General features: G+C 38.2%; 1 protein-coding gene across 1 annotated transcript in view; it reads left to right on the forward strand.

Moving 5' to 3' along the window:
• ATRNL1 (attractin like 1) overlaps positions 1 to 13894 on the forward strand; it is a 480268-nt gene that overhangs the window by 14916 nt on the left and 451458 nt on the right. Inside the window, exons 2-5 of the mRNA XM_090278658.1 lie at positions 4607 to 4690; positions 5809 to 5922; positions 11241 to 11369; positions 12791 to 12999. Of these exons, the coding sequence (XP_090134784.1) occupies positions 4607 to 4690; positions 5809 to 5922; positions 11241 to 11369; positions 12791 to 12999 (536 nt within the window). The remainder of the gene's footprint in view (positions 1 to 4606; positions 4691 to 5808; positions 5923 to 11240; positions 11370 to 12790; positions 13000 to 13894) is intronic.

Raw genomic sequence — 13894 nt, forward strand, 5'->3', positions numbered from 1 at the left:
ACCTCCAAGTCTTCAAACATACCTCTTGCAGAAATACTCTTCCTGTACTTGATTATCAACATTCTGATATACGCATTTAGAACAGTAAAGTCCTGTCTAAACATTGGTTTAGCTTCATCTTATAAATTTTGATGTGTTGTTTAGGTATTTAATTAAAAATATTTTCTAGTTGTCCTTGTAACTTTTAAATATATTGCTTTATTTTCAGACGTTTGGAGATTTTTAATTTATCTTTTTTTGTGTGCGTGAGGTTACTGTGTATGGGGCTGCCTCTAACTGTGTGGTTTTTGGATGTATGATGACTGTAGCTATTTGCCACAGATTGATTTCATTGATTTAATTCCTTTCTGGTGTTACTGTTGCTCTAGCTTCATTTAGAAAAGGTCTTCATTTTCAAGAGGACGGAATTGGTTTTTCTCACTGTCAGCACTGGCTGCAGAAACACCTTCACAGGCCCGAAATGTCCAAAATCATCGGGGGCTTCAAGGTTCTCCAGGGCATCAGCCCAGCTGGCACTCTCTTAGGTATCCCCATGGGGGGCACCGTCTTCAGGACTGACATTTTGGCAGAAATGTGAATGAAACTTTTTCTGTAATTCTGTTCCTCTCCCGACCTGGTCCTGGGTCTGTTTTGCAGCGTCATCTCCCCTCTTCAGGATCAGAGAGTCGCTTTCAGTGTTTGCCCTGGCTTTCGCTCTGTATGTAGAATTGGCGGTCGGCAAGTTGCGTCTTACAGGGGAAAGCCATTCCTGGAGAATTGCCCCTCGCTAGAGGAACCCCACTGCAGTTTTCTTTCCTCGGCATAGCAGTGGCTTTTAACAGCAGTCAACCAACTCCACAGTCCTGAGAATGGCCTGTGTTGCTCTAATATTTCTCAAATTCTGGCTGGAGATAGGACATAAGCCTACGGCATTAGTCAGGACATCCCCTCCCACTGGTATTCCACCGCCTCAGTTCCTGGGAGTGACTGTCTTAGTCATTGGGGTGCCATATATAGCACGCTTTGGGTTAGTGCCACCCCATCTGCCCCCTCAGTGTGGGGTGTATGGAAATGATAAGGCGTCTGAGAGGATATGGGTGTGGCTCTGATACCGTCGGCCAATGCCGAAGATAGTCTGTTTTCAAGGATGCCAGTTAATACTAAGCTACTTTCTAAAGTTGTCCTACTGGTTTTGCCCTATGAGAATTCTTTTTCTTCACATCCTTGCCAATATTTTATCAACCAGTCTTTAAAATGTTAGCCATTCTATTGGGTGCATAATAGTATGCTGTTGTGATGTTGTTTTGTATGTTCTTTATTATTACGGATTGATCTGGAAAGAGAATCACTTGATAATTTTAATAGGACAAGTTTAATGTAAAAAAACTTATGGACTGTAACAGGGATTGGAGTAATGAGAACTTGGCTATTAAGAAGTAGAGAGAACTTTGAAAAATATGGCAATAGTGGATAGAAGGAGCAGCCATTACTACCCTTATGCCTCTGAGACAGAGCAGGTAAGAGACCCAGACCTTATTGGGAGCGTGGCTGTGGCTTACGGAATGGCAGGAAAATGGCTGTAATTCTGCACTGATGGAACCTGCTTGACATCTGCCCCTTGGAGCTTGCCATGGTTACCTTATAGGATGCTGGGAAAAGTTACTCCTGGGGCAGTGTTTCACTGGAGGCCTGAGGGACAGTGCCGGGGGGGCGGGGGGGGGGTTGCTGGTGGTGGCTGGGTGCTCCTGGCCGTAATGTACTGTCGGCGCCTAGCGCTGGAGAAGCCAGCAAGCTGCAGGAGACGGTTAAGTATGTACGTGGGAACTGGGGAGCAAAACTCTTTTCTCCTGCAGTCTCTGCAGTGCGTTCTACTGACAGAGCATGCCAGCTTTGCATCCTGCCGTCTGGCAGAGAAAAAATATTTAAAGGGCACAGATCGATTTTCACAGAGTAGGCAAATCGTGTGAATCTTGAAGTGAGCGGAGACTGGTAACTGGCGCAGTCTGCCCTTTGGCTCTTCAGCTTCCACAGGTTTCCCTCGAAGCGGAGGCGAACTTCCCAACATCCAGACAACTCTGCATTTCTTCCTAAGAAGATACACTCTGCCAGGTGTCCAAACGGAGGGACACACAGTTCCAAGAGTCGTTCATCTCTCACTGGTTACACTAATTAATCTTCATATTCAGTCAGAGTCACATCGAATATTCCATTATCTAACGTCTGAGTTGTGACATTGACTTAATAACAACTTGTATAGAAACCAAAAACGTGGAGAGAGAAGACATACATATAACAAGCAACTAGAAACTATGCAAAGCTGTCAGGATCCTTGTTTCTAGAATCTTCTCCAAGACCATAACTGATCCCCGTGGTTTTGTTCTTCCACACCCTGGTTCCCGTTTTCCCTGTCTTCAGCCAGACTCTGCTGCTTGGCATTTTACCTGGTAGAGGAGGAATCCAAACCCAGTGGGTCGAACCCTCAATCCTGCTGCTGTAGTTTGGATGATTTTATGGACCTGTCCTCCAGCCCTCTCACCTTGCTTTAGTTGTGTTGTTGAACTTGAGCATTGACTGGCTTTGGTTACGGTCGTTTTTAGTATTAGAATTTCCTTTTTTTTTTGTTTTTTTCAAATGTGCTCTGTTGCTTCTTAAAAGTTTTCAATGAACTGCCCCTATTTCACATGGTCTTTTGTCTTTGTGGGCGTGGTCAAGCCCATTCGTTTGATAGGTGGCGGTGTCTGATGATCCCCATTATTAGAATATCTTCAGGTCTCTTCCTGTTGTGTGTGGGTTCTTTGTTTCTTGTCTTGTGTCTTCCTAAGACTAATTAGCTTTGATCATGCTAGACATTTTATTTTAAAATAGTATAGGTGGAAATAATCTGAGAGCTAGGATAAGGTTATCTTTATTCAGAGAGTATTTTGGCCTCCTGTTAAGAGCCCCGGGGAACTGGCAGCTCTCCCTCCTAAATCACGTTAAGCCAATTGTGAGCCTTGGGGTTTTTTTGTTATCCAGATGACTCGTCTGTGTAAGGCTAGTTTACTTCAGGGACACCTTTACCCCAAGGGCAAGTCATTGTGTCCCAGTTCGAAGTGTCCTGTTGTTTATCCGAACCTCTACCTTTTGTGGGCGATTGCCTCCAACTCCTGCCCCCCTCCCTCGCGGAAGCTGCCAAAGGCTCGCTCAGCCTTTGGCAGTGTCTTCGAAATAGGCAGATCTCTCCAGAGCAAGCACTGCTCTGAATGCCTGGAATTTGCAACTTCTTGATCTTAGTTAGCTTGGCAGGGCTTACCCTTCTGTTACTTCCAGCATGCTTTTTAGATTTTAAAATTGTTCCTTAGCTTTTTAAGTTGTCCTCAGTGGCGGGTTTGTCTGAATTACCTCATCTGGTATGATTGGAAGTGAAACATCAGGACAAGTTATTTAACCTGTTATTAAACTGCTTTTGTTTTCTCATCTGGAATATGGGATTCATAACTACTTACTATCTCACACAGTTTTGGGGGTTTTTAAATGAGGGAACACATTGTGTGCTTACAGTAGTACCTGGCAGGTAGAAATTGCTCAGTTTATTATTACATTAATTTGAGAACTTTGAAATTTGCCTTTTGTGCTTCAGAAACTTTTCCAAGTATGAATTATCCCTCTTGTTGCTCAAAGTAATTTGGCAGGGATTATGAAAGATTTATAAGTAACAATTCATATGGACTGACCTTTCTGTCAACACTGATTGGGGTAGATGATCCTTTTTTATCCTAAGGTTTTTAAGACTCTCATATCAGAAAAATTTAATTTTATCTAAAACTAGATAAAGACCCTGATGACTGTGTACATATATATAGACGTATGTATACGTGTGTATGTATATGTGAATATATATATGTGAATATGTATACGTGAATATATAAAGACTGATAAATCCTGAAGGGTATATGTGTTTGTATTCATATACAAATATTTAAAGGCTGAATATGAAGCAATTTTAATTATTTAAAATATGGTCTTTTGCTGATAAAATAATTGGGCTGGGGCTAAGGGGAACAAAATGAACTGGATTGGGATCCTGTTTCAAACATTTTTAAATTCTGAAAATTGTGTAGAACACGAGAAAATGATAATAAAAACAGGTCGCCACACTCAGGAAGTCTGGTGACGGCTACTTTAGCAATCCCGGTGCAGGAGAACCCAGCATAGCTGACACTGTAGCTCTGGTGGTGGGAGCGCACTCATGGTTTCTGTATTCTATAGGTCTGCATCGTTCAAAGTGCATTCGACTTTCTGTCTTTTGCCTCCACCTAACTTTTGTGAAGAAGAAGTTTAACTTAATCTATTTTACATCCACATTCAGCCCATCAATACCGTATTCAATCTTTCAGTGCATTTTCCCGCTAGGTTAAATAAAACAGTCTTAAGACATCAAGGCTTTAAGAAATCCAAAATAAAGTTCTTTTGAGGTATAGAAAGATAAGTGCCAATTTGAAAATGGTCCTAAGTTGTAAATAACTATTTTTTTCCCAGTAAACTGCTATGTTCCATTCTTTTGCTTTATTGTTTTTTAAATTTTCTTAGGCTATTGTATGTCTTAAAGTTACTTTAAAGTAATTATTTTCATGGTTTTGTTTTCTAGGTTAACAGAACCCTCTGGATATTTAACAGATGGTCCAATTAACTATAAGTATAAAACTAAATGTACATGGCTAATTGAAGGCTAGTAAGTATACAATTTGGGTATACTTGTTTTATTCCGAAATGATAAAAAAGATGATTGTATCAATTGTAAAGCAGTAAAGTCTAACAACTTTATAGTTATATAGTTTATTTAATTGCTTATTATTAGAAAAACATTCACAATATTTTTATGGGATTTACAACTTTTAGATATCATTTTAATATAAACTACACTACCCATTCCCTTGTGGTAATAGTTTAATTTTTACATATATTTTGTTTTTTAATTAAGTTAGTGTGGCATTAAATCAAGTAGGCATTTCTTTTAACTATCTTGTAGAATTTGAAGGTTCATAGAAAGTAAAAAATTCCATGTTGGATTATACCACTGGTTCATATTATTCAGCATTTTAGTTCAAAGGGTGTTTAAAAAAACATTCAGTAGCAAGGAGTGAACTATCCTTTTAGAGGTATTTTTTCAGTAGCAAGGGCTTGAAACTGAATTTATTTAAACATTGTGAATGGATCATAAATGAATTGATATGAATTGTTTGAACCACTTTATGATTTTTAAAGAGTGTATTTGGAAAACTGGGACTTTTGTGGGTTTTTAAAAAGTTTTTTAGAACTTAAAAGTTACTAATTCTTTGTGTACCTGTGGTCTCATTTTGTTTACTTGTTAATAGTCCATCACAATGAGACCTTTCAATTAAACTTTGAAGACCTGATTAGGGCTTCTAGTTAAGGACTGTGTACAGATATGAATAGTTTCTTCTTGAGTGTTGAATTAAAAAATTCAACTTTATTCAAGTACAATTTGCATACAATATAATGTACCCATATTAAGTATGCAGTTCAATAAGGTTTCAATAATATAGACAATCTGTGTAACCTCCACCTTAATCAAGAGAGAGCATTTCCTGTGGGCTGAATTTTTATAAAATGATGATACTCACATAGGGCCTGTTAACAGATTTTGAAGTTGCATGTCTTTTTTCCCTTTTACACATTAGATATGACTACTTTTCAGTCTTTTACACTGGTGACTTAGGAAATTATAGCCAAATTACCTGTAAATGGGTTTTAATAAAATTACCTAAAATTTCTTCAGACTGTGCTTTGTATATGTTAATTTTAAAATATTTTATTTTTTATTTTTAGTCCAAATGCAGTGTTAAGATTAAGATTCAATCATTTTGCTACAGAATGTAGCTGGGATCATATGTATGTTTATGATGGAGATTCAATATATGCACCTTTAATAGCTGTACTTAGGTGAGTGCTTATATTTCACTGATGAACTTACAGTTTTAGAAAAGTAACTGTATAATTTATTAATTATATATATATACACACACACACACACACACACACATATATATATATATACACACACAGATACTGGTCTGTACTTCAAAATAAATTTGCAGAGATATTGACCGTCAACTTAGTTGTGTATATAATAATGTCAGTAATAATATAGCAAAGATAAGTAAGTTTTGTATTAGAATTGGAAATTTCTTAATGACTGTCCTTTATTTTTGCTGTATATAGTGTATTCTTTTAACATAATTTGATGATGTTTTCAGAACTATTTGGATAGATTAACGTGAGTTCTAGCTGACAAAAAATAGACATATATATATATAATAGCTGTCTTTTTATTTTAGCAAAATGGTAACATTTTAAATTTTATAAAAAGGTTCAGTTATGCTTTCTTTAATGGTTTAATAAAGAAGGTATATCCATCAGTTCTCAAAATATTTTATTAGTAGTCAGATTAAATTTAAAAAATCACAAAAATTTTAGTACCAATTTAAAAATCTTTGTATGTACAAATTATTATAGAGTGTTTTATAGATAAGAGAAACTATATTAGACAGGAAAACTCATAAACACATGGTGTAGATTTTGGCTGTAAGTTAACTAATGTGATTGTTGACCAGACTTACTCATTACATTGTTCTTCACTTTTTAAATTTACACAATATCTCTGATATGTTAAATCATTGTTAAAAACTTAAACATAGATAAAAGTTTGTTTCCTTCAAACTTTTTCATCTTCTTTTTTCTTTTTACTATTTATGTTGCAAATACTCAGTTTATCAGGAATGTGAACTATTATTTTTTTGGACAAACATGAGTATTTCAAAGTGGCTCCTTGGGACCGTAGACACTTGTTGTGTGACGTTGCTATTGCTCAAAATACTTTTAGAACTTAATTTTTGAGTTGTTTGAAAATTATATAAAGAGTAGCCATGCATAGCCCTTCATCTAAGAACAGGAGTTAGAAAATAGAGAGCCTTGTGAATAATTACATTTAAAGATAATTCATTGTGACAGATGAGATCCTGGGTTCATACACTGATTTTTAGCAATTTAGATGTCATTCTGCAATCATTACTTTATTTTTATGACACTATTGACTGATCATCATTTAGATGTTTGCCTTTTCATTTGTTTTTCTAGTAGTTGCAATGACTTGGCATTAATTAATAGTGGTCTGTTAACACTCTTACCTACCCTTTCTTGACACTAAAGGAAACTTCTGTAAGGTAGCAGGATGGGATTTAGCATATGCCTGTGGAGACGGAGCAGTGACTTTTCATTAGCAAGTGTTCCTGTGTGCTGTCCTGAGGGGGATGACAGTTATGCTTATTGAATGTCCACTGGGTGCTAAGCACTGTAGTAGGCAGTTTAAATGTCATGTCATGAGGATCTTGTGGAAGAATTACTGTTATCCCCATTTTACAGTTGAGGAAATTGAGACTCAGATGAATTAAGTTTTACATATAATAGATGGTAGAGTCAGGAGTAGGACTTGGCAGATTAGTGACTTAAAAGCTAACCTCTATTTTACATGACTAAGAATTCAGAATTTGTCCAGATTATTCCAGTTGTATAAGTACTTGCTGTTCGACAAACATTTGATGACCTACTCAATTCCAGAGGCTGCCATAAGCCTGGGGAGTGTAGTGAGAAATAAGACGATGACCATTGCAATGACTTCATATACTGACCACCTGGAGTTGGGCCAAACTTCACAGTTTAAGTGCACAGCCCTCCATAAACCTGCCCTTAGTTCAGACACCAGCTGCGAGTTCAGGGGTCCCCAGGTTGCTTGCATTTCTGGCCAGCTGGCTACAAATTTTGGGGTGCCCCCTACCTCTGAGGTTCAGTAATTCCCTAGAGTGACTCAATGAACTCAGGAAAGCACTATACATGTCATTACAGTTTTATTGTAAAGGATAAAAATCAGAACCAGTCAACTGAAGACACACGTAGGGAGAGGTCTGGGAGGATGATAAACAAAAGTGTCCTCAGGACATGTGACCCTCCCAGCACAGGAGTGTGTATCACCAGCCAGGAAGCTCACCTGAGCTACAGGTGTCCAGAGGTTTTTATTGGGGTTTCGTTATGTAGGCATGACTGATTGAATCATTGGCCACAAGACTGAACTTAGTCTCTAGCCTCCAACACTCTCCCTGGAAGTCAGATTGATTTCTTGTGGCTCGAAGCCCCAGGCCTTTACATCACATGGTTGGTCTTTAAATCACATCCGGAGGCATCTCATTAGCTTGAACTATATAGGGACCCACCATGAGTCATCTCATTACCATAAACTACCAGGGTTCACCATGAATAACAGACACTCCTATCCCTTTGAGGGTATATGACTACGAAGTAGTTAGTCACTGGTGGCAGCATGTAAACTGATTTTTTTACATAGCACAATAAATGTTATGATCAGATTTTGGAAAGAGTACCATTTGATTTCAGAAGTAACTAATTCATGGTGAATTTCATCACGAGTAGGAGAATGATAGGCAAAGTATGAGGATCAGATAGGATATTTTGATAGAGAAAAACATATGTATGTCCCGGACCTCTGACCAGCAGGGTCCACGACGTTGTGGATGAGGGAATAAATGCACAGCGACTGCAAGAATCCTGTGGAGAAGAGGGGACAGAACTGGCCACTTTCTAGAGGAGAAAGTGCAGCTTACCTCTGCCTTAACAGGCTTTTATTGATTCTTTAGGTGGATTACACCCAAGAAAGTTGTGAATCATTGTGCCAATCATTGCCTTAAATGAGTATTACTTTTACATAACAGAGAAAAGAATGTTAAACATGCACGGATGATAATGATAACTCGTCTAGCCACATCCTGTTCTTAGACATTGGCCCAGAATAGGCTCTAAGAGACTGGTTCAAGGTTACATGCTGAACATCTGTTGTTCTCAGCCCAGGATGAGGGGGTTCTTTAGCAGAAGGCATGCTTTTAACTATTATAGAAATGCAGGCCTGGTTCCCCACAGGAAAACCGATGTGTGGAGTGGGTCCTGCGTGCCACCAAGCTCCCAGTGGTTTTCCAGTGAGGGGCTGAGCTACATTTGCCACCACCAAGCACCCCGGCTTCCTATATATGTACAAAGGCATAGACATACTAAAGAACATTATATGTTGGGATAATAGATAATAATAAGTAGTTATGAGTAACTTGATCATAGGAAATGTAAAGGGATAGGTAGGAGCCAGATTACCCCATCAACAGTAGTCAGTGATATCAACTGATTATATGACAGACAGGGTGCAGGTGTTCTTTTTATACATTAACTCAGGTAATCCTCACGGTAACCTGTTAGTTGGGTACCATTATTGCTGTTTTATAAGTGAAGAATTGAAGCACAGTTGCCTAGCTGGTAAGTGATGGAGTCAGACCCTGACTTTCTCGTTTTATAATCCCTCAATCACTGTATCTCACTAAAGAAGTTGGACTTTGTAGGCAAGACTTTTTAGATTGTGGACAATGGATTGGATTGGATTGGATTGGAGCAGTGTTCTTTATTTCACTGTGTGCTGGACAATCATGTGCTGGGCATCATGTTTTTATAAAATCATATGTAGTAATAATTTGAGCCCTAGAAAGATATTATATTCCTACAGAGGTGGCTGGGAACACCAGCAACCCACACTCAACTGAATACAAATTCTGGCATTGAGATGATTCCTACCGAGGCTGCAGTGCAGCCCCCTGGAGGCCCTGTCTTTGACTAGATCATGTTTCTTTCTGTTCTTTGGGGGGTCCCAGGTCAATGTGAGGCCCCTGGCTTCCATGCTTTGTTTTCCTGTCTCTGTGCCACAGCCCCAGCTCCTTAGTCCTTCATACCTCATCTCCAGTTTTGAAATCAGCAAATGCCTGTAAGGAGAAAGGGCCTTAGTGCCTTGGCTCCTCATCTTCTTAGTTCTCCAGTACATTCAGGCCGATTTGTTTGTTTTTATATAATTTAACATTTTTCTAGTTGACGTCAGTGGCGGGGTTGGTTGGTCCAAATTGCATGGTGTGTTATGCAAGAGGTGGAAACCCTCCTTTATTTAGTGCTTTTAAAATATTTATAAACAGATAACCAAGCAATAAATATTTTTTAACTGTTTCAGAGAGATTAACTTTTTATTATAAAGGCTTGGGAATATTGTTTTTAGCAAAGTACTCATTTTGATATAATCTCACTATAATGAAAAGTACACACGTACAACTAAGACTGGTATTCTGGAATTGGAATTCTATGGACAGTCTCCTTTTAAAATCTTTGGTTCCTTCACATGCTAGTAGATGTAATAATTGCTCTCAGAGCATTAAGAGTTGATTACTTTTTGTTTGTTTTTGAGACTCTTTGCCAAATTAATTGACGATAATATTTTGTTTTGTTTTGTCAAATATATGAATGAGGGACGTCAGTTCCTGGTGGTCCCTAACATGGGTTTAACAGTATGTAACAGAACGGGCTGCTCTTAGGGGTATCATTTGTTGTTAGCAGCATCCTTTCTTTCTCAAATGGCATGTTTTCCCAGATTTCGAGAGACTAGTATGGTGTAAATAAATCAAGATATTCAGCTTTTCTCCATGAATAAATAGGCGTTAAAAAGGGAGAAGTCGCCGTTATTAACTTAAATTCTTCCTTTTTGCACATTTCTATTTCCCTCCACCAAGTTAGTTTTTTTGTGCGTGTGCATATTTTAAGTGCATAACGATATATTTGGAATAGTTCTATATTGATATAATTTGTATAAGTAAGCAACGTTTTAAAGAAATACAAGAAGTGTGTATTTTTAGATGCCCTGGACTAGTATATTGGCAGTGAGCCACTTTCACTAGGATGTCATCGTAGTCACCTAGCTGGAGGGGGCTGTTCCTTTCAGCTTCAGAATTTTCAACCAGGGGGAACAAGTAAAGCGCGAAGGCCACTTGTTAGACTACCACGGTGGCTTTAAGGGAGGGTTGATGTGTGAAGGAAAGTAGAAGACCGGCCTGTGGCATTACGAGGGGATGGATAGCAGGACAGAGGGAGAAACAGGACGTTGCAGCCCAAACGGAGAGAAGGAAATGCAGTGCGGCGACAGCGACCTCAGAGCCGGGGGGGCCCCCGGGGCAGGGCCGGCTAGGACCCGCCTTAGCTGTGTTCTCCTTCCAGTTGCCCGTCCTCATAGCGACACCACGTGATTCTGAGAAGAGCAATTTTGAGTGAATCTGATGTGATGAACAGTCATATGTACGTTAATACACACAACGTCCGATTGTGCTCTCTTACAGCGGTTTGATAGTCCCTGAAATACGGGGAAACGAAAGCGTGCCCGAAGTTGTCACAACGTCCGGCTACGCACTGTTACACTTTTTTAGTGATGCCGCGTATAATCTAACTGGTTTCAACATTTTTTATTCGTAAGTATTTTTTTCTGAAATTTCGTATTTGTCATGATTTGTATAATTGGACTTAAAAGAGTTCATTGTCTCTGTAAATGTATACGCTCAATGGGGTACTGTGTTAATTTTCAAAATATACAGGAGCTCTTCGTGACCGAAAATGTTAATAACAGGCCTCAAAATACTGTCTAAGCTTGCATTAGGATAAATTCTAAATCTCAGGACTCTGTGGTGACACGTTTGGTTGAAAATGAATTACAAAATTTACAGTCATCGCAAAACGATTAAGTAAACCAACGCGAACGAGCGCAGCCTGGCTCGTAGCTGCAGGTGTGCGGGGTTGCAAGGCGTCGTCTGCCTTCCTGTGCGCCGAGGTGCGGGGTGGGGGCCGAGTTTTCACGGTCCTCGGCACCCCGACGGGACTGGGTGCTCTGTGTCTATTCCGTTCTTTAACGCTCCTTACAATTCTGTCAAGTAGGTATTTTTCCCATTTTACTCATGAGGAAATTAGGGGATAACGGTAGGTAGGTGGTTATAGCGCAGTCTTTCCTCGAAACCAAAAATAAATTTATTGAGAATCTATTATGTGCCTGACATTTTATATCATATATATATATATATACACACATACATATATATACACATACATATGTGTGTGTGTGTGTGTATATGTATATATATATATATATATATATATTTTTTTTTTTTTTAAATCTGAAAGTCCAAGGGCAAAAGGAAGTAGCCAGAATTGCTTTCAGGGAATGGAACAGAGGAAGTCAGTACATTTTTTTTCGTCTTTTAGGAGTGTTGAAAATGATAGCCAGAAAATTTTCATCAGGAATAAAACATTCTAAGTGTCTTGAATCAGCAATTTATGATAGAATCCATTTGTCTCAAGTATGTATGCAAGGGAGAATGAATAATAGCAGAACGTATGAGTTGGTTAAAGGGCCTTAAAATAATGTTTGACAAATGTCTCATTTCTATATAACAGCACATAGATGGTAGCATGCTACTTAAGTATTATATAACAAGTTATATCTTGGCTTCTCATGAAGTTTCAGGTATTTATGTATTAAACATTTTTTTTCTGTAATATATATATATTCAAAACATTCGAGTACTGAAGTCTTTACAGAGTATTGTGCTTGGGACTGTGTATATGTCCCTCAGATGATGTCCTTGGAAGTGTAGTCCTTGGAAGTTTGGAGTCTTGGTAGCCAAGTAAACTCATTGGACGAACTAAAGCCAGCTGCAAATAAATGTAAGTGAATTGCATTAGGGGTAAAAGGATACAGAGTAAAAAGTTGAAGTCACATTGTGACATTGTGTTACGTGAGGTATATAACAGGACATAAAATTATGAAGCTTACACAATATCAACCAGAATTCTTTTTCAACTATCTTGGCTTTGAGTGTATATGAATTATATTTTACAGAATCAATTCTTGTCCTAACAATTGCTCTGGTCATGGGAAGTGTACAACCAGCGTCTCCGTTCCAAGCCAAGTATATTGTGAGTGTGATAAATACTGGAAGGGCGAAGCCTGTGATATTCCTTACTGTAAAGCCAATTGCGGCAGCCCAGACCACGGTTACTGTGACCTCACCGGAGAAAAATCGTGTGTCTGCAACGACAGTTGGCAAGGTAAGCATGCGTGCCGTCATGCATTTTGAAACTGATTCATGTATCTGAGAGATTAATACAAATCTCTCATCTAGATGTTTTGCTAACGTTTGCAACACTGGAATCTCATTTCTTTGTTTTTAGAATGTTCAGTTAACAATCAGCTTCTTCATAGTTTTTTTGACTATTCAGTTGACAAAAATCAACTTCTTAATAGTTTGCTTCTTCAAAATAGAATTGGTATAGATTTTGTCTACCTGCTCTTTTGAGAGTCAAGTGGTTATATACGAAGCTGTTTTTTAAGTTGTAGGTGTGTGATCATTATGAATCTCCAAAGGCTTAATGACTTGACTGAAATGAACAAATGGTGCATTCAAAGTTGATTTATGATGGGTAAAGAGTTTATTGCAAAAAAATAGATGCCTACAGTAAACATTTCTTAGGAAATACTGCCCTCTTGTGGCTCTTTTTAAAAGATCATAGCGTATTTAAACAGTAGACCAGAGTATTTCAGCTACTATGCAAAAAATTCCCGAGGAAGAATTTCTAAACAGTTTTTATAAATATCTATCATTAAAGATTACTTTTAGACTACATTGAAGAGTTTCAGTGTACTTAAATATTGGGTATAAAATGATAAATTTTATCACTGTGGAATTAAATGAAGAGAGGCCCGTTGTCCATATACTTGTCCATCCATAGCCTACTTTGTGCTAATTATATTGACATATTGAGAGCTTATTTTGTGCAAACATGTTGATCCTGTTGATGGAGGGAACTTTGACTTATAAAATAACATATTAGCAATTGACATGCTCATGTGTTATTAAAATACAGTTGTAGCAATAGTTGCTCTCAGACCTATGTAAAAACCAAAGGCACTGTGGTTCTCATAGTTGTATTCATCATTGTTGAG

This window comes from Furipterus horrens, unplaced genomic scaffold, assembly GCF_987537825.1.
Source record: "Furipterus horrens unplaced genomic scaffold, mFurHor1.1.pri manual_scaffold_5, whole genome shotgun sequence".
In the NCBI taxonomy this organism is placed as follows: Eukaryota; Metazoa; Chordata; class Mammalia; order Chiroptera; family Furipteridae; genus Furipterus; species Furipterus horrens.